Genomic DNA, 25489 nt, shown 5'->3' on the forward strand with positions numbered 1-25489 from the left:
GTGTTAAGTCCGCAATAGTCGATCCGCCAAGTGGTCAGGTATTATTACTGCATCTAAAAATATTCTAATCAAAGTCAGTTTAGCTTAAATTTGATGTCTAAAGTCCCAACTTGAAAGCTTTACCTCAAACATTATCGTCCATTCGTTCGTTTGTACTTGGGAGTTGTGTCGGTGGACTTTGATTGACAGAACTGCATAATAAATGACAAGTGGCTCAAATATTCTTTTATGCTATGTATATATCTCACTGCACCTTTTGGCATTCATTATTTCCAATACGCTTGACTGTTACCCATCCTAGCGTCCAATCGATTCCGTTTTGTCAATTGCACACAAAGTTTGTCGTAAATAAACGAAAATGTACGCAGGTGCGCAAATCTAGAAGGAAAGCACCTGCAGTAATCCCAACAACGCTGACCCTTCCTCTTTTATGATTTTCATTAGGGAGGCAGCAGATTATCACCGGTGACTGAGTGCCATCTTAATTGGCTTGGTGCAGATGCGGTAGGGAAGGAGGGAAAAAAACCAGAAAGAGAGAGAGAGAAATTCATTTAGGAGCTTCATAAACAGAGCGGCCGTCGCAGGTTATCAAGACGGCGGGCGCAAACACGCCCTCCTCTCCATGGCGCAATTAAAATGGTTTTAGAAATCCTCTTTTGACAGAGTGCGGCTTAGCCAAAAATGTAAATGACATTAAAGGAGACAATGAATTTAATTTTGTTTAATGTCCCCTTTCGCTGATTCTCATTTACATCGCATTTCCGCATAAAGGCCTGACCTTATAAATACTGGCATTTGTTCAGCTTTTGGAGGTAATCACGCTTTTGCAAAAAAACAGATGGGGAGCGAGCAAATTCACCCAGATTTGTGTCCACGGGAGGCGGGGACAACGTCGGCGGATTCTCGCCTTTTGTTCCTAGTAAACAACTTGACAACGAGTCAAGTGCACTCTGGGAAATGACCTGCTAGGTGTTGCGCAAATCAACGAGAACGCAAAGTCATTTGGAAAATTCGGCCTTGGCTAATCAGGGGGCGGAGCCAAACGTACATTAGGTGGAAATGTAATAACGTGGGAACAGGTTGGCTTTTGTGAGGGAGTTAAATGAATGAAAAAAATAAGAAAGAAGGGAAGAATGGGGGAGAAAATAACAAGTCAATGTTATGAATTATTCAGTGGCGGGGGCTGCTCTCTAGAGGTCGTTGCTCTTTGACCTTTTGGGACAGGAAGTGAAAGGGAGCGCCACGGAGAGGCCGGAATGAGAGGAGGTGGCGTGGGTTTGCATCCGGGGTGTGGCGGAACATCAGGGATGTTGACATCATATGGAGTCCCACGCCACTCATCATGAGGAGGAGAGTGGATATGAGAATTTTGTGTGAAAATTATTTAGGGGGATTTTTGTTCAGGAACGCTTGGGTTTTTAGAATTTGATTTTAATGTCTTTCAACGCATTGGCTGACGGCCATCTAAGAATGGATTGTCAATTGTGGGAGATATTTATTTTGTTATTTGGAATACTTTTTGGACTTTTATATATTCTCATGTATTTTTGGTCAATACTGCAGATGCCAAAAAATAAGATTATTTTCTATCATTTTTAGTTTAAGGTTACTACTATGCTTGAAATAATGGATTTTAAATAAGTTTTTTTTTGTTTTTGTGTACAATTGGGACTGGTCGCCGGTCTCTCCCACGCCATATGAACGTCAATCCCATTTTTCAATATAATCTAATCCACAAATCTACTCTAATGGTCTTATCTTTGATTACAAACTGCTTTTTTCATAAAGTATGACTAAAATGTACTTATTTTTGATTACTTATGAAATATCAAAATGTATTTTTTTGTCTTATTGCTTCATATAAATTATTTTCACACAGTACACCACAGCCACAAATAATACCCCACAGCTCTGGTAAAAAAGAAATAAAGTAGCTCCGCCCACACTTCTGAGCGCCTTTTTCTTGTGTCGAAGATGAACTTTGAACCCTGGCGCTGGGAATGAGTCACTTTCTCTCGTCTTTCAACGCGGCACTGTTGTCTTATTACAAAATCCATGCGTGAGCCACAACAATGTGTCTAATCTTTCACACGCGAGGAGACAAAGTCAATACGGCGGCGAGCGAGCGAGCGAGGACGGCCGGCCGGCCGGCGAGTAGGCGCGCCCGCCAGTGGCGGCAAATTGAGTTATGCACGCAAGGCTCGGCTCGGCGCGCACTGTAGACGGGGCGACGCATCTAATCGCATATTGGCTATCTCATCACTATCATTCTAAAGACTCAAATTACCCAGTGAATAAAGCTACACCCCCACTTACTTTAAGGCACCATTAACTTGTGACATCTTGCGCTACATCCACACGCCATTATTAGCCGTGGATCAAAATGACTTTTAATTCCACGCCATCGCCTTTGGAGACTTTTTTTTCACCTCTTTGATTTTAAACTAAAAGGCAAAAATGAGGACGAGATAGAAAATATTCCTTTTTTTTCCAAATGCACCGATTCTCCCCCAAGACATAAAAAAAAGTCACAAATCCGACAAAAGCGCAACTTCTCTTCATGTGAAAATACGGATGAATAATGCAAAAAGCATCAAATTTAACTCTTGAAATATTTAAAGTGCAAAGCACAGCTGTTGGGTCTCTATTCCAACCAACTTTTTTTTAAGAGAATCCTTCCTCTTCAGCTAAATAAAAAAAAAACATTAAAAAAAATAAAAATGAATCAGAACTCCAAGGGAAAATAGGGTAAACAGATGTCTGGCCTGACCGCAGGAAAATAGGACACATTCGGAATGATAAGTTTCCCAAACTCTGTCGGACATGCCAGATCCATGGGAACGCCAGTTAATGTCTCGCTAGATGCCAGCTAGCAGCAGCACACGCCCCCCACCCCCCCAAAAGCCCCCCTCCCACCCCTTTAGCCCCCTCCTCGCCTCCACCCCCGCGTTACCATCTGGGAAAATGTTACAGTGCGTGAACGCCATCAATGATACAGTCCAAAGATCCTGTTCTCACGAGAATTTAGGAGGATTTTTGACGGAAAAAAGTGACATTTTCTAGGTTACTAGCAAACATGTTCTGGGATTGCAACCCCTCAACCCCCTCAAAACACCAAAATACTCAATAAATGACAACATTTAGTTCCTTAATCCTATATTCAAACGAATGAAATGCAGCATGTAGTGGGATTTTGAAGAAAAAAAGTGATAAAGTGCAGCGATTTAGTCATAAAATGACATTTTTTAGAGTGACTTGCAGTCCTGAAAATATTTTTATGAGTGATCTTATGAAACAGATGTGTCCACACGCTCACCTCTGAACTGGTCGTTACTTTAAATGTGGCATAATAAAAAGTCGAAATCTGTATGAAAACTAAGGCTCTTTAATTAGTCGAATATACTGACATTTTCAGAGTGACCCCAAATCATTTTATGACTCATGCCAGGGAACAGATGTGCCCTGACGTTAACTGCCTAACGACATGTAGCTATGAATATGAGCTCATAGTGTAAATAGTTGGAATATGCACAAAAACGGACAACAACAAAAATTGCCCTAAATGTTGACCTCCTTCACACTTTGCTAAATGACAAAAAAATGACACTATTTATATAAAATAAGTGAGGTTTTGTCCAAAAAAATGGTTCATGGGCTGCTTTAACGCAAACTTGATTTCACATGAGCCGGATCATTTTAGATATAATATTTATGTTGTTGTTTTTTTTACAAATGGATTAAAAGAACTGGTTTAAAAGTCCTGAATGTTCAATTTTTTATGGATCTAAAACAATGTTACTTTTATATATATTTTTAGATTTTAAAAAATGAATTTTGAACTAAAAACTGAAAAAATTGACTAAAAATTACAATTATTGATTTAAAAGGGGAAAATCAGGAAATTTAATATACATCTATACTCTTCATTTTAATTTGATCCTAAAACAGAAAATCAGAACTCATGATTTACTATCCCGGGCCGCACAAAATGATGTGAGTTATTCAATCAATTCATTAAAAGCCTTAAAATTAGTTGAATAAAGTAGTTAAACAATAAAGTATCCAAAATGATTAATATCGAGTTGAAAATATTTTAATGTCGCGACAACATAACTTTTTTTGGACACAAAGTGTTCTTGTGTCTCGACCACCGTGTGACAGCCGCCATTGTTTCCGTCTACTTGCGGTCTGTGCAAATTTAATAGCACGCCTGTTTCTGGAAATGTCTTCGGTTCGAACTCAGTTCAGGTGCTTAACTTAACTGTACTTTCCCTCCCCCCAATAAATTCTCAGAGGAGCACGTGTGTTTCCAAAGGTCGAGTTTCCACGCCATAATTATACACAGACGCGACCGATTCGGGGCGATCGCGTCCGATCGCCCCAATCTTGCGGCACAGGTGCCTCATAATGACGTACGTGGCGGAGTAACGCAAACGGCTGTAAAAACGCCATCGCGTTGAATAAATGAACGTGTAAGAATGAAAAACGGCAAAAAAATAAGTGTGTCTGGCCTCAGCCTGTTATTCCTTTCTATTAATCCATTTATTTCATTATTTGGCGAGCTTTTCCCGGTCACTGGGAACCTAGGAGGGTCCGCGAGGGCGCGCTGACAGCCTCACAGTTACGACACGGAGACAATAGGAGGGTCTAATGAGGAACATATGCTTTTGTGTTTCAACAGAGCGGCTCATTGTGCGAGGAAAGGGATACTGGGCTCCCTTTCAGGGCCGTCACAATGAAAACCCGAGCCCTTCCCTGAGCCGGTTGAGCTTACAATATCCACCCCCTTTGGTCCATCCCTTTTCCCTCTTTCTCCTTGCCTGACTTGAATTCTTCTCCTCCCTTTAACGTCCATCCCGCTCACATTGTACTTAAGTTACACGTTTTGTCCCGCCGATGCTGAGACAATACGCGTGCGGAACTCTTGGATGACACAAAGGCCCGATGAAAGCGTGTTTTCCACGCCGCCGATGCATTAAGAGTGTGTGGCATGCGGCATCCCTTCTGTCTGTGTCCTTTACATGTGTGTGTTCAAGACAGAGAGAGAGAGAGAGAGTGAGTTTGCCCTGCAGACAGCAGTAGCTCGGGTAATCCATCCAGGCTCCCAGGGCAGTGGGCTCCTACTTCCCCATGCATGAGAAGCGGCTGGAGTGGAGTGGCAGCAACAACTGCTCAGCCCTATTTGATTACTAATAAGAGAGTTGTCCCCTCTGTCAGATAGCAGGCATTCGCCGCTAAGCAAACAGTGATTCCGGCTAGTCAAACATTAGCATTGCTGTCCCTCCCCTACGACGTGGCGAGAGTTACATTGAGATGCCACCCGCCCCCCACCCCCTTATTCTGGACCCCTCTTCCCTTCCTCCTCTCACCTTGCCTCAGTTCATCGTTATAAAGCACATAGTTAAGCGGGACTTGGATGTAACAGTATAATACGAACATTAATGGTGACACAACGCACGCAGATAGACAGCTTTGGATTGGTTAGTGACAAATTTATGGTGGAAAATTTGCCGTTGGGACTTGGGTGTCTGTCTCTGTCAATGGAGGACAATGACGTACTTTGCTAAGAATGACTATTATTAAAATGAGATACCCCCTAGTGTTATTATGCTGCCCTCAGGTGGCATGACAGTGATGGAAATGAAATTAATTCTTGATATACGGTACGACTTTGACGATAGACGAACAATCTTGTTGATCGGTTTATCTTTTCGTGCTGACAATAAGTGAGTTTTACTATAACCAGCTAATATTAACACTAAAAAAAACATTTTTCTTGGGAGGTTGGAACAGATTAACTAAAATTGTGACTACTTAAGAATATTCTTGGTATGCCTATTCATATTTTGGCTCAGGACCTATAATAACTAATTGCAAACTTATTATTGCCTGTAAGGTCTGAGTCCGTTTTTTTTCCTTGTAATATTTCCGTCTTCCCTTATGAAGTGCTGAAAGAGGCCCAGGCTGAGCCTGCCTCACCTCCTCAATCTCCACAACACACATTCAATGTTCCGCTCAACTTGGGAAAGGAAAAAGGCAGGTCACGGATATTTAACGTCATATCTCAAAGTGCGAGCAACACCAAAAACTGAGAAATACAAGCAGGAAAGAGCAAAGGCCTCCCATAAGGCAGGAGAAAAACACTCACTTTTGGATCATATACGCTGAGACTAATGCAAAATGAGGGAAAATAAAGGACTACATTGTGGTGACATGGTATTGCAGTAAGAATGCATGCAATTGCATTCATTTTGGCTTGTATTGCGGTTAACCCTCCTGTTATGTCAATGGAGACGTTTTGGCAGATTTACTCAATGTAATATCTAAGGAAAATGTATGTTTTGATATTTTACAAAGTTGAATTTACTATGAAATGTAAATAATTGTCATGGCAATTTAGTCAAAATGTCCAATGTCAAATCTTAGTTATTTTTTAACTTTATTCTTTTTACATAAATGACAAATTGCGCTACGACTGTTTTTTTTTATTGTTTTGGCTTATTCTAATATGTCAACAAACATTTTTTGGGGGTTCCTAAAACATGTAGTTTCCATCTGACATCCTGAATATCACAATATTCCATTTCACATATTTGAATGCAGAGTAAATTATTAAAACCTTTTTTTTTGCATATTTAAACTTGCTCCAGGTTAAGAGAGGTTTCCAATTTAACAAGAAGCAGACAAGATGAATGCTATAGGCTTGCTCCAGGTTAAATTGACCTATTATAGCAGGATACATGGCCAACTCATATCATAGTTTTTCGCTGTCATATGTGAAGTGTTACTGATGTGTTCAAGCACAATTGAAATAATGGTTTATTTGATCACTACAATTAGTTATTGTACGTAATCAATGTATTTGGTTCAAATTGGCTGGTTTTAAAATGTATCTCTTAAATGTGGCGAATATAATCAATTGAAAATACTTGAATTAATTTGCATATCAATGTATATGGAACATATAGGATGTATTTTAGTAGAGCAATACTTTTAGATCATGAAATTCGACCCTTGAAACATACCAAGAGGGTTAAGCAAAAATCTCACACTAAAAAAAGTCCTCATTCAAATCCTACTAAATCCCTTATTGCATTTTAGTCTATTGTTGGCACACTATAGTAGTTAATGTACATAACTTTTCAAAAGTATACTTCACACAAGTCCAGCACATGAAAAAAAGTGCCATAAATGTACATTTGGCTGAATGGCAAAGAAAAAATCTCCCCGCTAAAGGTAAAGACTGACAATGTGATAAACAAAAGGGGGTGTGCCAGCCAAATAAACAGCGAGTTGCCCAAGCTAATTAGGAGTATTCCCAGCGTGATCCTCTGGTGATTGAACCACCTGCGACTAAACAAATCCCCCCCCCCCCTAACTTCCCTAGCCACCATCCAGGTGGTTGACCGCCCCCCTGAGCGCACAGGTAGCTGGGAAAGACCCCCCTCGGAAACTCGCACGCCCCCCTGCGCCAGGGCAGAAGCAAAACGGCCCAAGCGGGACGTATCTGACGCCGTGGAAGGAGGGCGTGGGAGCTTCTTCGTTAACTGAGTTTCACCACCTCACATGTTTGACCCCCCCCCCACCCCAGACAAAAAGAAAAAACGTCCTACCTGTCGATGATCACTGGGTCTGACGGGGTTTCGTTCCTGTTTCCACAGCTTTTCTTGTCGCAGCATCGGCTGTTGAGAGAGACAGAAAATTAGCTTGTATAAAAGTGGCGGTCAATTTGACATTGATGATAACAGACGTCCAATCCGTTTTGGGTGGGGAAATCACAGGTCAAATGGATTGGTCGCTGCGAATGGAGCTAAAAATGCAGGCAATGGCAAACATGTGAACTTGTGCATTTGGATGTTTTCTTTTGGGAAGTAATGATGGAAATGTGGGTTTTTATTAAGTTTTTATTAAGAAAAAATGCTCTGTTTCTACATGTAATATTATACTTGTAATACTTTATAGTCGTAATACTTTACAGTACTTTATAGGTGACCATCCTCTAGAATCTGATTCCCAATCGGCAAGAGAATCCAAATTGAAAAAAATATATATTTTTTTTGTGATACTACGGAAAGTATTATTTGAAAAAGCAATAAAAAGACTACACAATATCGAGAGAGAATTTGCATTTTGTCCCCTTTTTTGGGGCTGTTGCTTCATCCAAGTAATTTCAAAGATGTACTTTACATTCTTCCTCAATCACATGACTTGTTTGGAAACAGCATTTTTTAGTTTTTATAACTATTGTCAAAAGTATTCATCCTTACCGCAACAAAAACTAGAGTAAAAGTGACTAATTTCACAAGACTAAAAAATGTCAATCTTGACTTTTGTCCCACCTTATTTTATCCTCCCTAATACTTACATTTAAAGCAATTGTACACAAACCACTATGAAAACATCATCTTTTCAATACTATTTTATAATTTTCCTTTCCTGATGAAAACCACTGAGTAGAAAAAAAAACATTTTTCTTCACCCCGGCACTGAAAAGCCAGTTTTGACAAAACAGTGCTGAAAACCCTAAAGAGCCCCTGCGTGCGTTTATCGAGTGGTGACCATGCACGAGGCGAGCTTGACTGCGTGCATTGATGCTGATAGATAAGAAGAAGAAAAAAAAAACTGAAAAAAATATGGAAAAAACAACATGTTGTGTTGTTTGGCTTATAGCGTTGCAGGGGAGGGGATGCATGGAGGGGCTCGGAGGCAGGGGAGTCACTTTTCACAGCTTCAGCTTTTGTTTACCTCTAATTGCCAAGCTGCTATTTCTGAGGGAGATGCAAGGTGCCACCCTCAACCAATATTTCTGGGAGGCATTTATCAATTATGGCCTCAAAAGCACTAATCTATCTTCCACCACATGTTTCAGCCGCTAAAAAAAAAGCAAAGCCCACCCCCTCCTCCTCTTCCTAACGCGCCAATCCAGAGCTTGCAGCAAGCTGACTTTCACATCCTTTGATTCCAACATGAATTAAAAAAAAAAAAAACTGAAATAAACAAATTCATCATCCGGGTTCGCATTTGAAATGAAAACTCGGGAGAATAAGATTGATTCGCGCCATATGGTGCAAGAAGCCAAAAAAATGAGATTTTTTTTGCAAAGATACTGTCGGTGGAAGTCAGCATTTACAAAAAAAAAGTCGATTTATAGCGGTAATAATCATGCTGACTTATTATCTTTTTCACAGATACATAGAAAAATTAAAGAATGTGATCTATAACTGTGAAAAAATATCTTTTGAAGTTGTGTAACATTTTTTAGGAGACGAAAATCAAATCAAAATGAAGCACTCCCTGGACAGAAAAAAAACAAAAAAAGCACAATTCTGCCTTGAAAAAGACAATCATCCTCATTTATGAAGCATTATAATTTTAACAATACCTTTTTTTTAGTTTCCCCCTACATTTTTTCGCACATTCTTCAATTAAATATCACTCAAAAGTCAATGCTATCTCCTTTAAAAGTCACTTTTACACTATCAAATGGGTGACTGCAGATATTAATAATAACCAATAGAAAATCCATGCCTGTAGCGACACTAGTCATCATAAAATTTAAACAAAAAACTCCTCTGGCAGTCAAATATTACAAAAACTCTCAAACCTTATTAAAAGAAGTGCAAACTGAGCATTATTATCTTCATAAAGGAGCAATTTTTGACATCACTAGCATTGTAATAGTGGATCGTCACACAAATGTGACCTCCCCACCTCACTATCAACGCTGATATTGTTAACCACTCCTGAAACATAACGCCGTGCATATAGCGACGCCTTTAGTCCTTACAGCAAAATATTACAATAACCATTTTGTACAATCTACACTAACCATCAAATCCTAAAAAAAATGTAGCATGTCTTACATGTAGAAAATATTCCGAAAATCTCACACCAGGATTCATTCAGTCGACTACAACAAGCAGAATAATGAACATATCGTCAATAAGTGTCAATCGACTACTTCAAGCTCTACAAATTACAAACGGAAACACGCTGTTACATCAAGTGACAATCAAAAGTCAGCGTTAAAAACCTTACAAGAGAACTTACAGATATAATTTACATAATCATAACCTAATATCAAATTGCAACCTTATTTAATCCACTTCACTATCTACTTCATGCCATGTCTACACAACCACAAATTACAATAAAAAATAAAATACCATTCCAACCATTTTGCTTTTTTATATAATATTCCATACATATTTTGTAGTTATTACTGACAACCATGCAAAAGTGGTGAAAGTCATAATAGATAGGCAAAATATTAAGAAGGACTCAAACTAAAGTACTGCACCAATGCAAACGAATGATATTCATAAAAAGTCATCTTTTTATGAAGGTGATATTGAGTTTTTATGGCTTCGTAGTTATTAGTAACGACAATGTGCAAGTGATGAAAATTCGAAGAGGCAGACATAATATTAGGAACAGCTGAGTGTTTGCATTTCACATTTACAACCACTCAAACCACGATAATGAACGTGCTCGCACTAAATTATGCTATGTAAATACATACTGTATACACAGTACATTATACTACACTCGTCAATAATTATGCTTTGTGATATAACTCACAGAGCAGCCAAAATATCAGGAAAAGAAATGTACTTTTATGCCATCATTATGTAAATCATTTGAATTGAATTACTGGTCATGAGTAGATATTAATAAGAGCATGCAAAATATTTTTTAATAAAAAACTATCAGTGAGATGTCATGCTTTTTTACAACAACTCCAAACTATGATATTACTCCTTCTTTTGCCCATAATTGTATATAAATATACTACTCATAAAAAATTGCGAATAATAGCAAGCAAAATATTTAAAAACAGCTTTCCACCTAATGTACGGCATTTTTTTCAACTACAATTATGAACTTCCATTTTTTGCCTGATTTCAATATAATGCACTATTGGTCATAAAGACGTAAAAATAAAAGCATAAATAGCTATGACGCAAACATATATATTCACTCATGTAAACACTTAAGAAATTTAGCCATCACAATATTAGGACCACTTCTCTTTATAAAACCTTTTATGTTAAATTAATAGCCCTTGCACATCTTTATATTTTAATAATTTTATTTATTTTAGACCATATGAGCTGACTCTCAGGTGTTCCTAATGTTACGTCCACGCCAGATATTTCCGCGTGTGACAAACCGAGTGATGGATCCGCGCACAAATTGAGTGTGAGTGATGAGTTTATGCAAAGAGGAGGGGGGTGGCACGGGGGGGTTCGAGGGGTATGTAGGGGGGGGGGGTATTCAAAGAGCAAGTGATGCATGCACTTTACAAGTGAAACAATGCAACAATAATAATAAAAAGAGGAGGGGAGGTAGGGTAGGGGGGGTAAGTCAAGCGACGAGTATCCGAATTCAATGCTCGCAGGGTTGCAGTCGAGTGAGTGGTGTGGCGCGCACGCACGCGGGGGGGTCGACAATAACAACAAAAGGCGTTTCTCCTTTGCGCCGGTATCGGTGACAGCACTTGAATGGGAGAGGCAAATTTGCGTGCGTAAATTGCTAAAAGCTTCGCTGATCTTTGCTGACACTTGCCATCAAATGAAAAGCCCAAAAAGAAATAGAAACCAGGATAAAATAGCATTTGCTTATCTCTATTTTTTTAAAGAACACTTACTTGTTGTCATGCAAAAATGGAGCACATGCAAATACATATATTCTCATCTTACCTGCACATGATTTCGTGTGTCAGAAGAACTCTGCACATTTCTGGATTCTTGTCTTGGCCCTCGTAAACTATGGCCTGTAAAGAAATGGAACATTTTTTTTAATTCAGATATGATAAAGCAATACAATAACTGTGCTAAATATGAAATATCATAAAAAATACCCATTTTGCATGGAGATTTTATCTCTATAATTCTTTTTTTCCTTTTATTTGGTGTATATCTAAAATCCCCAATACTAATAATTCCAACATGCATTGTTTTCCCTCCCGTTTAATCCACTTAAGACGGACAGACTGACAGGGGTGTGCATTGGATAGGGAGGGGGGTTTCTGAAATGCTCGCTCCAATAGAAGTGTCATCAATATGCTTCTAATCTGGGGATATTTGGGGGAAAGTGTTAATGGGCAATCTGTTGTTTATTTTTGAGCCGCTAACAATGATCTTTTCGGGGGATAAAACGCGCGGCACGGCTGCAAGTCTGGCGGGGCACGCTCGAGTAATTTTTGAGCATTGGCGAAAAACAGATGGCGTGGAGGAGCTAACACTTCGGCAAGCCACCCTCCATCCCTCCATCCCTCCTCCTCATCCCTCGTTATTCTCCAATGGCAACAATCACCCCCCTCAAAAAAAAGAGAGAATATCACAAATACATACAAGGAATGATCATCATTTTCTTGTTTGTTATTATAATTAGTAGTATTATTTGTATTGGTAATTTAGGGTGAAATTTTGCTTGTTTTTTTTAAAAGACTTTTTTTTTGCTTTTTAATTATTTTCTCTCCCCTTTAGGCGTCCTTGTTGCTTTTGATTTATGTGTCCGTTTTGCAGGCGACTAGAAAAAAAAAGAAATCCATAAATTGCTTGTTCTGCGTCATTGGCTCGGATCATTGTGTGTGTCAATGTGTGTGTGAATCACGTCACGGCTCTATTTTCGGCCATTTAGAATAATTACAAAATGCTATTTTAAACAAAAACGGCGCATTTTGCTTATTTTAACAAATGATGATATTTGATCATAATAACGCTGAGCAGTGTATCGGTTTCTCTTTTTTTTTCTCCCCCACGTTTCACCTTTCAGCCTCCGCGAGAATAGGGATCATAAAGAGTAGACGTCCTGTTTCAATTTTTAATGTCGAACAAAGTGAGTCTCGCCGCCTATCAGCGTCTCCTTTTTCATTTTATCATGATGATTATTCTTATTTTTCGCTTTTCTTTTACCCTCTCAAACGCACGGACATGCAACTCACCTGCTTTGTCATGGAATCGATTAGCCGAATGTAAAGATCCTGTTCTGTTCTGACGCCTGCATCCAATAAAAAACAACAACACTTCAGTTCATTGCTCCAAAAATATCATCATAACAACCGTAAATTCTTCTCAACTTACCGTTGCTGTACAATAACTGTAGTTTGTAATGGATGCCATTGTTGGTTTTTTCACTGGTTGGTTCCTGCAAGGGTAAAAAAAATAAGAAAGCAATCGATCAGAAAGCTCGATTGTTAAAATGTTGCAAAAATAAATTTAAAAAATATTTTAAATAGCCATGTATTACTTTTTCTTTCTCCACAAAGTCGACAAAAGCAGTCCTCTCGATTTCCACGGGCTGTCCCTGTCTGTCATACAAGGCCAGGACGAAGTGGAAGAAATTGGACTTCCTAAGGTTAGACGGGGGCTGCTTCTCGTAGTGTGCCCGGGCCAAACCGACTCCACTGCGGGGAGGAAAAAAGCACAAGAAGACGAAGAGATGGAAGGTGCTCTGATTCATTCTCACATGTGTGTGTGTATGCTCCACAGTTAAAGTTCAATCTCGGCATTGCGGTGGGTGACGCCAAATGCCGAGATCTAACTTTGTCCGTGTTTAAAAAAAATGAAAATAAAAAAAATAAATGCAAAAAAAAACAATTTTCTTCAACCTAGAATTATGATTACCTTTGAGCGGCCGTGTTGGCGTCCACCACGCCGGCCGTGTGCATCCACGAGCGCACCGAGTTGAGTCCGCCGAGCGGTTCCTCCTTCATGGTGGTTCCGCCCCGCGGTATCGTCTCCTGAATCCCAAACATGGAGCCTCCTGCGAAGGTTGCAGGCGAGGGAAAATTGGGGAAAAGCCGGAGTGGGAATAAAGGGTCCAGAGCACGCGTGGTGCTTTTTTTTATCCGTCCAAAAAAAAAGTCCAACACAGGTCGGCTGTCCCTCTTCTCTCCGTCCGGTGTGAACAAATGTCAAAAGTGGGTTAAGCGATATCCACACACAACCAAGCAAGATCGAGAGAAAAAAATGATCTATATTCTATCTTGGGTATTTATTTTTTTAAGGGGAGATCAGTTTTTGTTATTTTTTTGTTTTTTTCTTCTCGTGGTAGAGGAATTAAAGTGATTGTGTTCGTGGGTGATGCTGCTCTCAAAGTGGACACATCCCCGAAGCACCGGCGTCCAAAACCTTTAGGACTTGAGGAGGAGGGGAAAAAAATAGAAAGCCCCACTCGCAGCGTTGGGTTGGGAAAAAAAGGTGCCTCTTCTTGTTGTTCTCCCCTCACTGCTCGCCAGTGGAAGGAAGCAAGGAAGGTGTTCCACGCTACACGCGAGATGTGCAAGTGGAGCTTGTGGAGGAGGAGAAGAGGGGCCCCCGTTCGCGTCGTCGCTGGATGGGAACATGCAAAACTGAGCCCTCTTTCCCCGAGGACTGCACTCTTTCCCGGGAGCCAAAACTCGAAACCCACGGGAGAGGCGTCGTCATGCCATGACGTAAGCGTGGAGGCGTGGCTTTGCCCATATACGGAGGAGGGATGACGCTTCCTGTTTCCGAAGCGCTGGCCGTGGAGTCGCTCCACTTTTTTACCACCTTTTCCATTGGAGGCCGCTCCAATGTGGTGAGTTGTTTTTTTTTTATTTCATCCTATGGAATAAAAATTGCAAATTAAGCAAGGCATAAAAAAGAAGAATTCATTTACTGTTTAAACTGCTTATAACTGGGAGACTCAGATTGGAGATCTATCTTGGCGAGTGACTTTAACCTTTTAAAATTCTTCTTTTAATATCATTTTCCACCCTTTCTGTGTATTAGTATTCATAAATGGTGTGTGTTGAATACCATTTTTTTTCTTTTACCTAAAATTCAAATGTACACTCAAGTGGCGGAAAATCAGTAATAATAAGACACATCTTGATCTTTTTTTCTGCTTATTCTTCCTCCCCCTGTCCTGCATGCTCCTCGGTCCGAGCACTTCGCTTCATTAGTGGTGAAAAGGAGGATGAGGAGGAGGAGGAGGAAAAGGAGGAGGAGGTGGAGAAGGAGGAGGTGGGCTGGCTGGCTGGCTGCTCCATCCTGAGCAATCTATCTAGCCGGTGCTGAGGGTTAATAGCTGCTGCCAAAGATAAGTGAATTATAAGCTGTTGCTTTCACCTCCGTGCAAATCTATTGCCAAACGGCAGCACCGTGGCCTCCTCGCGCCATTGACGTATCTGGACGTCAAATAGGAGACGTTAAAACAGATCTGACGTCTTTCTCCGTCCGTGGTAGAAAGCAAATGTCATTGGTAGTACACCACAATGTGTGCGCACGTGTATGTGTGTGCTGAAAGGAGTTTTTAAAGCGTATTTGACAACAAATGCAGCTGGCCTCGCTCGTTGTGGACATATTAGCGGTGGAAATGAATGCAAATCTGGGAGCTGCAGCCATCTGGACGTGCAGAGAGCAAAAGAGGGGCGTCAGCTGAGCCCCCCGTCGTTGGGTTGGGCCGTTAGTGCTTTTTGCCTTAAAAAAAAAAAATCAATTGTAAAAAAAATGGCAAATGTCATCATGTGACGTCAAAAAGTCACCACACTATCGCCCACATCTATTGACCTCCACTGATATGAAATCAAAGTACGCTTCCGGTCTGCTCCAACACCCCCACCACCCCTATCTCTCTTTGTGTGTGTGTGTGTGTGTTAAATTTACGGGGCGAGGCCCTTGATGATCCCCCCCCCCTCCTTTTTTTGGGAGAATTTGCATGTAAATGGCCGACATCAGCCTCCACGCGTGCCAGGGGCCAGCGGGCCCCCCCAGATGTCACGACAAAGTCAATCAGCCGGCCGCTGCCCAGCTGTCCATCCAAGTCCAAAAATTTCAACAAAAAAATGTCCAAAAAGAACCATAAGTACAATTCAGCTTACCTACATTGTTCTGCATGCATGCTGCTTTATTAAAAGGGATCTTTTGTTGATTAATTATTAATTACATGCACGCCCACAGTGGCGTGCAAATTCTTAATGATTAGACGAGCAGCCCACGCGGCAAGCGTACATTTTTCTTAGTCTATATTTTTTTGGTTTTCGCTCATTGATTTTTAACGGTTTGTTGTTTGGTTGGCATGTTTTTTGTTTCTTTTGCATTGATTTTTTAGGGTTTTTTATGATTGGGTGTTTTGATGCAAAATATATGAGCATGTTTTTATGGATAGATTATGATGATTTGGAGTTTTTTGTGTTATAATGTATTTTGGGTTAAGGTATTTTTGGGTAAATGTGTGGGTTCATTTTTAGATGAAAAATATATTCAATGTAAATGATTTTGATAGTATTGGTTTGCCTTGAAATGTATTTTGAGTCATTATAATTATGATCATAATGCATTTTGCTTATTATATAATATTGTAACATATTTTAATGGCATTGATGTATAATGTCAATAGAATATATATTTTTGAAAACAATAAAAACATTTCTGACATTTGCATTGACTTGTAATAATACTCTTTTCAATTTCAATTATATTTTATGTCCTTATGTATCATTTTAACCTCATCCATAATTCTATGTAATCCCTTCAAAATGCATCTTTCCTCAAAACACATTTTGCTTTAGAAATATGCATTTTGATAATTAAATCGCTGCATTTATTTCTTCCCAAAACACGTTTTTCCTGCAAATAATCGTTATCTCCAGAACATAAAACACTTTTTTGGGGAGGAGAATAATGTCATTAAATTAAAAAAAAACAGCAACATGCATTCACATTGAGCCCAAAATTGAAATGTAAGCGTCTGCAAAACATATTAGAAAGAGCCATAAAAAAGAGAAATTATGGATGTTATTTTTTCCCGGATGTTTAAAAAATGAATTGAAACTACGAGGAGTGATGGGATCGATTTTTGTCGAGCTGATAGACGGACAGCGCCCCTCTTTGGCAACATTCGCTTTATATTTCCACCCAAAAAAATCGACGTGTATTTTTAAAAAGAAGGCATCAAATTACATATAATCGCCGATTGTGTTTATTTTAATTTCTTCCTTATTATTATTATGACTTCATTAGAAACGCTTTTGCATTTATGGAATTAATGAAAGAGCCTCATTTTGAAAAAATAAAACAGGCCAAAAAAAGGACACGCTCGGGGAAACATAATAACGACAATAATAAAAATACATAAATGGAGTGACGTGCCGTTCGTTGAGCAACTTAATGACGTGCACTGTTGACTTGTGTCAAGGGCACGGATGTGCGCGCATTTGCATTTCCATTCTACTGCGGAAATGATGAGAGACATTTTTTTTTTTCTCTCTCCTTTTTCTGGCCTGGCGGCGCAGTCTGTGGGCGAATTACATTTTAAAAGAAGGCGAGAGAAATTAAATAAGAAACCGAGACCACTTCAGGGCTATTAACATCTAAAATATCCCCTGGAAATTTGCACCGAAATACACATGACCAAAAAAAAAAAAAAAATACCCAGGGTGCCATCACTCTCAAGCAAAGCCCTCCCTCCTCAAAGACCCCCCCCCCCCCCCCCCCCCCTTTCTCACCATCATCACCAGACCCCTTCAAACCAATCCTGATGGTGTCCATCACCGCTTTTGTGGAGCTTTCCGCTACGGATTTAAATAAAAGTTGTGCGCGTTTTTGGAGTGCTGTCAAATAGGGAGACGGTAGGAATGTGATTATTCAGCCATAAGTGGGAACATATTAACTCGGAGGTTTTTTTTAAAGGTCACATTGGAAGTGTCGTGAGTGGCGGGGGGTGCCGTCCCATCGCTGGTGGATGGAATCCGAGGCAAGAAAGTATGGGATGCTCAAATACTCAAATGCTCAAAATACATATATTTGCCATTGTATTTATTGTAGAAAGTTTCAAGACTGAATTGTTTCTCCCAAAAAAATTGTTTGCTTTTGGAATTAAGATTCCAGTTCAATTGAATTGGACACATTGGCAAATGTATTAAAATTTCTCAGTGCGAAGAGAAAAGAAGAGTATACTCTTACCTCTGAAAGTTTCACATCAGGTTTTGTATACTAAAGTTGTTGTCATATTCAATTGTTTTTTAAGCAGAACCATAAAAATATTTTACAATATAACTGATATTAACTGTTAAATTGCGGATGCCACTAATCATAATAAAGGACAGAAGTCTATAAGTTTAAATATGGTGTGATCTTAGATTTGTGCAATTCTACCAATTCTAACCTGATTTCAATTAAACACAAATAACACAAATGGGAGCAACTGAATCCTATTTTTTCAATTTTGGATGCAAACTGCTGGATTCAATGTTTATTCTAACGTTTTCATAAAATAAAGAAAATTGCAAAGCCCTGTTGCACCTTCATTTTTCAACATGACATAATGACAGTAAGTAAAAAATGACTGACTTCATTCCAACCACTCCAGTTATTGTCTATCATTTTACCTGCCACAAAACCCCCAAAAAACCCTCCCCTAAAAATCCATCACAATATACATCATTAACATTAGCACAGTGCTAATGAAAGCGCCCCCTCCTGATTTTTTTTGCGACTTTTTGCCCTCATCCGCACCTGCTTTGCTATTAACAGGAATGTTAATTGTGATGTCATCGGGTCGGAAGTCAAGGTAAAAAAAATTAAAAAGACTAATCTAAAAATAATCCTTCAACGTGCAAATATCCCGCCGAATACTATTAGTAACCGGGGACTTTTTATCCTTGAGGTGGAAAAAGTCAATGAATTGGAAAGTACCATTTTAGTTGTTTTTTGGTTGCAAATTGTACAATGCTGTTCTTTGTTTGTCACGCCAATGGAAGAGCTTGTCTGGCTCTCGCACGCACATGCAAAAAACACACACCAACAAACTGATGGTCTTTAAAAAAAATAATAATAATAAATAAAAAAGCAACGCCCCGGTGCTCGCTTGGCCTACTTTCCAGTGGGAAGAAGGGGAGCGCCATTCCGGGGACGGGGGTGGGGGGGTCGGGTTTGGGGGGCCGCCAGAGAGCTGGAGAGGATGTTCACGCATTCTGGGAAAGAAGCGAGAGTGATGCGCGTCAACATCAAGCATCTTCCTCGATCACGTTCCCCCCCGCGTGCTTCCTGTCCTGGTTGTGCCACGCGTTTCCCAGCTCGCATTTGTCGCCGCGTCGCTTCGTTCAAATCGTTTGGAAATAAACGAGCGTCACGTTTGGCTATGCTGGATTTGACATAAAATGATGATCCGGTTTTGTACACCAAAGGTCAAAGGTTAACACGTCTAAAGACGGGCCTAATTTAGAGTTAGGTGATTTTTTTCTGAGTGTTTTAAGATTATTAAGTGAATTAGTGGAAAGCTTTACAAGACAGGTGTCAAAGTGGCGGCCCGGGGGCCAAATCTGGCCCGCCACATCATTTTGTGCGGCCCAGAAAGTAAACTATGAGTGCCGACTTTCTGTTTTAGGATCAAATTAAAATGAAGATTATAACTGTATATTATATTTCCTGATTTTCCCACTTTTAAATCAATAATTGTCATTTTTAATACATTTTTCTGTATCCCCGCAAACCGACCGAGTCTGACACCCATGCTTTACAACAATCTGACCAAAATTAACAAATTTAACCTATCACGCTTTTAACTCGGGGTCGTCAACTCCTGTTGGATTTCCGCGGCATTAGACCACGTGGAGGACGCCATCTGTTCTACGACGGGTCCGCCGACGCTCTTTCGGGCCTTCGAGCCGGGTCACGGGACGGGCGACGGGGGGGAAAAAGCGGCTCTCGAGCGCGTGCCTCGACAGATTTTCGGCGACGAGCTTCGCGCTAATCTGGGGCTCGGTGGACAGCCCCTAACCAAATGTCGACATCTGCGAGGGTGCGTGCGAGGGAAATCTTCTCTGAGGAGGCGGGGATCATCATCTTAGCTCTCCTCACCTTCAAGCGCCCGTCGGGCTTTAAAAGGCAGATGAAGAAATCCCAAAGTAAACATGGCGGGTCCCATTTTTGGCTCGAAATGACACCAGCCAACGGGGAATTTGGCGGGGCGTCGTTTGACGTCGATGGCGGCGGGCGACCTCCATCGACGGACAATCGGCCGCCGTTTGTATCTTCCACTTTGCTCTTTGGATCGGCGTTCCGTCGGAAAGTGACTTTGATTCTCCTGAGAAAAGTTTGAGCATCTGTTCCCGTCGTGTAGTCTTTGTGGAGAAATGAAATATTGAACCGATTGAGTGCGCCATGAATGTTTCACTGGCGTGACGCCGATGCCGATTAGACAGGAGCGGCGCCCTTACACGCGGCGGCGTGTTGTTGTTGCCTTTAAGTGCAGAGGATTACGGCGCCGCGAAGCGTTCGCTTCAGTTTAGCGGCGACATGCTTCTCTAACGGTGACAACCAAAGGAAGGCACACTCGAATGTTTGTGGTCATCGGAAAGCTTGACGTGGGAACAAAAATCAACACAAACATGGCCGAGTGAAGCGAGTTACTAAATAACTGGCGCACTATGAGAATTTCCAAGAAAAAGGTTAATAAGATGACATTTTATGTCATCACAAAGGAAAATGTGGAAAATGGTCACTTGCTTTGGGTGCTCGGACATTTGGTCACCGGTCTTTTGGTCGCCGGTCCTTTGGTCGCCGGTCAATGGTACTTAGATATTAAACAGTACTTAAATATTAAAATCTCAATACAATTTTGAGAGCCAATAGACCGGCGACCAAACATCCGGCGACCAAACGTCCGGCAACCAAACGTCCGGTCACGTTGCTTTGTCATACCATTTCCCCACACAACTACACTTTAGCTCGTCGCTATCCACTTTGCGCGTTGGCTTTAACCCTCGATCTCATTGGTCGGCCATATCATCAAATGGTGTCGTGAGCGTGCTTTTGTACGGGACGCGAGGAGAGTTTCCGCGACTAAAAGGGAGGGACAAAAGCCAGGAGGCGCCACGGGTATAAGGTTCCACGTGACGACAATGGCCCCAGTTTCAACTTGCGGTGCCACGGGTGTAACTTTAACTGGAACGGCGCCGATCAAAGCCGGGCAAACAAAGTGGGTGGAAATGCCGCGGGAAAAAAGCGTCTGAAGGACGGCTCCGGCCAGCGCCGATCCCCGCTCATTACCCGCTTGCCGTTTGGGTGAAAAAGGCCAGGCCCCGATTCGAAGCCGTCCAACCCGAAAGCGCTCTTCGGTCTTAACGAGAAATCCGGCAAAGTCAGATTAATTGGCAAGCGCCGCCAACGCCGTCAATTTTGCATCTGCCGTGAAACATTCATGGGCGTCTTTGGGAGGCGAATTATTCAGTCTTTGCGCCCGCTTCAAATGAGATCCCAGGCCTTGGAAATGCGGCGGGCTTAGGGCGAGCCGTCAGGTGAGCGGCGGTACCGTGCCGACGTGTAACCTTTACACTGCGCTTGAACCCCCGACGAACAAGTGTTATGAAAGGTCCCCGTGGCGCGGCGCTCCTCTCGCACGGATTTGACGACTTGCCACTTTATTAGCTGCTAAGCCCCCCCAGTACGTGTTGGGAAGAGGAGGGAGGCCCGCCCGGGTTATGAGGATTCTCATTGTCTGCCGCTGTTATTAGACACGAGCGCGCCCCCCCAACCTGCCGAACGGCACCTCGGGAGACCGAGCCGCCGCTTTGAAAGCCAGCTACAAGTGCAATTTAACCCGTCTTATTTACAATGTGATAGCTTTACAAGGCCGAGGATCCGCGCCTAATATTTCTCCTCGCCGTGATTCATTGATTTTTTTTCCTATTTTTTTCCGTCCATTCCTCGGAATATATTCGATGTCAAGTCCAAATAAGAATCAACTTGAAAAAAACAGTTCCCGGGGATTGGCAAGTGACAAAAATCAGAGTTATGTAGCGAGTTTGAACTCAATGTGAACGCAAATGTGGACTGATACATCAACCTGGAAATGGTGGCCTTGGCTTTCATTAACCCAGCTCGTCAAGGAAGAAATCATGCTTGAATAATAATAATAATCATAATAATAAGTGCCATACTGCCATCTAGTGCACACAGAACCACACTGTATGGACAAAAGTGCATTCTGCAAAGTACACTAACTCCATTTAACCTTTTATGACCTGTCATTATGTCAATTATGGTTGTCAAAGACAACAACTATAAATGCTGTCCACTTATCAATCATTTTCCTCAGAAACTACATAATATAAAAAGATAATTCTTTGTTTTTACACTCAATATGTCCCAATTAGCTAACCATATTTTCACAACTATACGGCGCATCACATGATAAGGCGCACTGTCAATGAATGACACATTTTAATTGTTTTTTCCATATATAAAGCACACAGGATTAAAAGGCGCTCTGTCTATTTTGGAGAAGATTTAAGACTTTTAAGTGCGCCTTATAGTCATGAAAATATAGTAAATAAAAAGGCATGCCTTACAAGAATTTGGGTCTTAAGGGGTTAAACTGCAAGTGAATGACTACGTTTCAATCCACTTTACTGACCGACTCTCCTAGATAAACTGAAACGGACAGCTATATAACCGTCAGTGGCTAAACACCGGATTCAACTCCACAGTGAGCAGAAAATGAAAGACAAAAAAACAAACAAAACAACAAAAAAATAGCCTTACTTGAAGGATGGAAGCTCCGGCGAGGGGTCCTCGGCGTCTGACCTCCCGCGGTAATCTTCACATGCAAATCACGCCGATGACCTGAAGCTCGCTCATCTGTCGGGCCTCCTGGCTTTTAAACTGGCCAAGGCGGATGGAAGCTATACACAAAACAGGCAAAATAATCAGGAAAAAAAGCACAAGAGTGTTGAATAATGAATCGTGTTTGTCTTTTGCCGCTTTGTGTGTGCACGCCTGGACACGGCTACGTGCCCCTGAGCGCAGCGATGGTTACTTTTTAAAAAACGTCTGATGGACCAAACATGGGGGAAGCAGAGGGGGTGTGGGGGGTTTATTTTCCCTGTGTGTAGTCAGTCGGTAAGGCAACAATATGTGGGGAGCAAAGTTGGATTATAAGGGGTAATTTAGTGTTTTTTTTAATATGTGGAGTTAATTGTGGAGCATTGGTAGGTCAGAAATAAATTTTAAAGTTAATATTAGCGAGAAAAAAAATATGGTAAAAATATGACATACTACAAATACTCAATTTTAGTTGAAAAAAAGGTACCTGACCAAGAAAAGCATATGCACCCATCAAAAGAGCCACATATGGCTCCCGATCCATAGGTTCCCTACCCCTGCTATACATCATGCATTATTTTTATTAGTCTAAAAACATGGGTTTTGGATTAGTATTGACAAGACATATTAATGGATTAGATGGGAGGTCAAAAGGTCACATCTTTAGCAATAAATGTAAACAAAAAATAGGTCATTCCCACTTTGTGATTAGAAGAAATCCTTATAAAATGTCAAAACTAACTTATAGAAACAGAGCCATGTTAAGGAATACAAACTAGGCAATAGACATGATGTGATTCCACCAAATATCAACAATAGGTGCGTTGTTGTGTGTGTTAAGAGATGCTTTTGAAAAAGAAAAGGGGAGAGGAAAAAAAAAGGAAAAAAAGGTCAATACACCTTCATTTTGCCCGCACTGGTAATGAGCCATCTTTTTTCCCGGGAAAATGGCGTCTTCTCCGGAGGCGGCGTGTCTGCCGAATGTGGCCCTGATCCTGGATGAAACAGAAGGCTCACCAATCAATCTCTCCAGGTTGCCCACAGCCTTTCGAAAGCAGCTGCACCACATGTTTGCCCGGCGCCGCAGCGACACGTTAACATACGGCCCGGCACGGGAAGCGTCCGCGAGCCGCCTCTAGCTGTCTTATAATGAATTCCCGGCGGGATCGGGAACTATCAGAGTCGGTGGTGTTACTGGAGGCTCGGAATAAAGTCAACACCTCTCCTTATACCTGATCAAGCTACAGCGCCTTTTGCCGGCGAGCAAACCTGCACGCCAACCGCAAATACACAGTGAACTTTGGAGAAGAGTGAGGAGAAAAATCCAATAAATGCTAGCAATTAAGACGAAGCGCTCATTAAAGCTTTCCAAATGTCTACTCAGTCAAGGTTCCCCTCTTTCTTCACGCAGCGTTTTGGCAAAGACCTTCAAAACAACAATTGATTGTTTTTTTTTGTTGTGTGTGGATGTGTGTGTGGATGTTTCTTAGTCACTACATGAGTGGTTGAATCACAACTCTGGAAATGAAATGTGTGTTTTGGATATCACATCAGTTTCAAGTAAAGTATAGTCTTGGACTGAAAGCTGTCCTAATCAAAATTAATACAACTATAGCCTGAGTATGTGATTTTTTTGGGACCAAAAATTTTGTTCAAATGAGATTCAAAGGAAGCAAAATTAGCAGCTTGAATCTCGCAGTAACCATGCCAACAACATTGTATAGCAATATATGTTCCTTTTTAGAAGATTAACCAACAAATACAATCAATACTACAGATTTACTTACCTTTTAACTTCATAATACAGCATTGCTTTGTTTTGAAAGTGTTCAAGATGGTGGCTGTTAGTATAGAGCTGGATAAAACACTTAAACACTTCAAAAATCTTGAAAAACCTACAAAACACACAAAAATAATATTCAGTTAATAATATGATTCAGCCCAAGGCACTTGTATGCTAGATAATTATGGATACAATGTATATTAAAATATGCAACCAAAACGCTTTTGTCCAATGTTCTTTGTAAAAAAATATAGATATAGTATTTATTTTCGATTTTCAGTGTATTCTGAATATGTTAGCATTTGCTGCTGTAACAAGTGATTTTCTTCACTTATGACAAGCATCAGTACTGTACACACATTCTGCATTATGCTTTTGGTCCGCTAGACGGCGACAATTCCTCGTAAAATAAAACATGCAAGTCTTTATAGTCATTTGTTTTATGTATACATATATATAAAATATTTAAAGGATTTTATGTCCCTCCTCAAATATGATTATAAGTCTTTTTAAGGTAGTTTAATCCTCTCTAAAAATATTATGTCTATATTTTTTCTTTTTTTAAGGCAGTGTACTTTTGTACAGCTTTTGTATATTGCTTTTTTTAGTGTTGTAGTTAAATTGTGGAATAGTAGTAGTAGTTTGTAGACGTGTACAATTCTCATATTCTTATGGAGATAGTGTTATACAAGCTCTTGAGAAATACAGTGGGCTGACTCCATTTTTATCATTTTGCAAGAGAGTGATTTCAAGGTTTTATGGTCGCAATAAAATGTGGCGGATTTATAGCTTAATGATTTATATGGCAGTGGTTACTTCTTCCGGACATGTATTTCTTCTTCTTCTTTTTTTTTAAGGAAATGCCATTTGGTTGATTCCTAACATCTGTAAAATCTATCAATATTTCAAGAAAGATTATAAATAACAATCAGTTACAATGCTAACATGCAGATCTTTTGGCACACAAACTCAAGTATGAATGTTTATGATCACTTTCTGTGGTATTATGCTGATAAAAGCTGGGCCTTCACAAAAGGTGATGTATTTTATTTGATGTCAATTATTAGTAAGTAGAAACAATAAATCATCATCACTGCAGGAGTAAAGATTACAGAATATAGTCCTTTGA

At 40.5% G+C, this 25489-nt stretch overlaps 1 protein-coding gene and 1 long non-coding RNA gene across 5 annotated transcripts in view; both read right to left on the minus strand.

The window, feature by feature from the left end:
• LOC144205132 (transcription factor COE3) overlaps window positions 1-14400 on the minus strand; it is an 85552-nt gene extending 71152 nt beyond the window's left edge. For 2 of the 4 annotated variants that reach the window (XM_077729268.1, XM_077729267.1), the window contains exons 1-6: window positions 13632-14398; window positions 13255-13411; window positions 13089-13152; window positions 12950-13005; window positions 11703-11776; window positions 7614-7682 (exon numbers count right to left, since the gene is read on the minus strand). In XM_077729268.1, coding sequence (XP_077585394.1) covers window positions 7614-7682; window positions 11703-11776; window positions 12950-13005; window positions 13089-13152; window positions 13255-13411; window positions 13632-13762 — 551 coding nt within the window. In that variant the 5' untranslated portion in view covers window positions 13763-14398. Of the gene's footprint in view, window positions 1-7613; window positions 7683-11702; window positions 11777-12949; window positions 13006-13088; window positions 13153-13254; window positions 13412-13631 lie in introns of all 4 variants that reach the window. The other 2 variants (XM_077729266.1, XM_077729265.1) reach the window with 2 other exon arrangements.
• Window positions 14401-18796: 4396 nt separating this feature from the next.
• LOC144204950 (uncharacterized) lies at window positions 18797-24433 on the minus strand. The gene is made up of 4 exons (XR_013327965.1): window positions 24365-24433; window positions 23478-23572; window positions 22518-22657; window positions 18797-18946 (listed from the first exon to the last, which is right to left on the minus strand). It is a non-coding gene; the product is annotated as an uncharacterized LOC144204950 (long non-coding RNA).
• Between the last annotated feature and the right edge of the window lie 1056 nt (window positions 24434-25489).

Source organism: Stigmatopora nigra, chromosome 12 (assembly GCF_051989575.1).
Source record: "Stigmatopora nigra isolate UIUO_SnigA chromosome 12, RoL_Snig_1.1, whole genome shotgun sequence".
NCBI lineage: Eukaryota > Metazoa > Chordata > Actinopteri > Syngnathiformes > Syngnathidae > Stigmatopora > Stigmatopora nigra.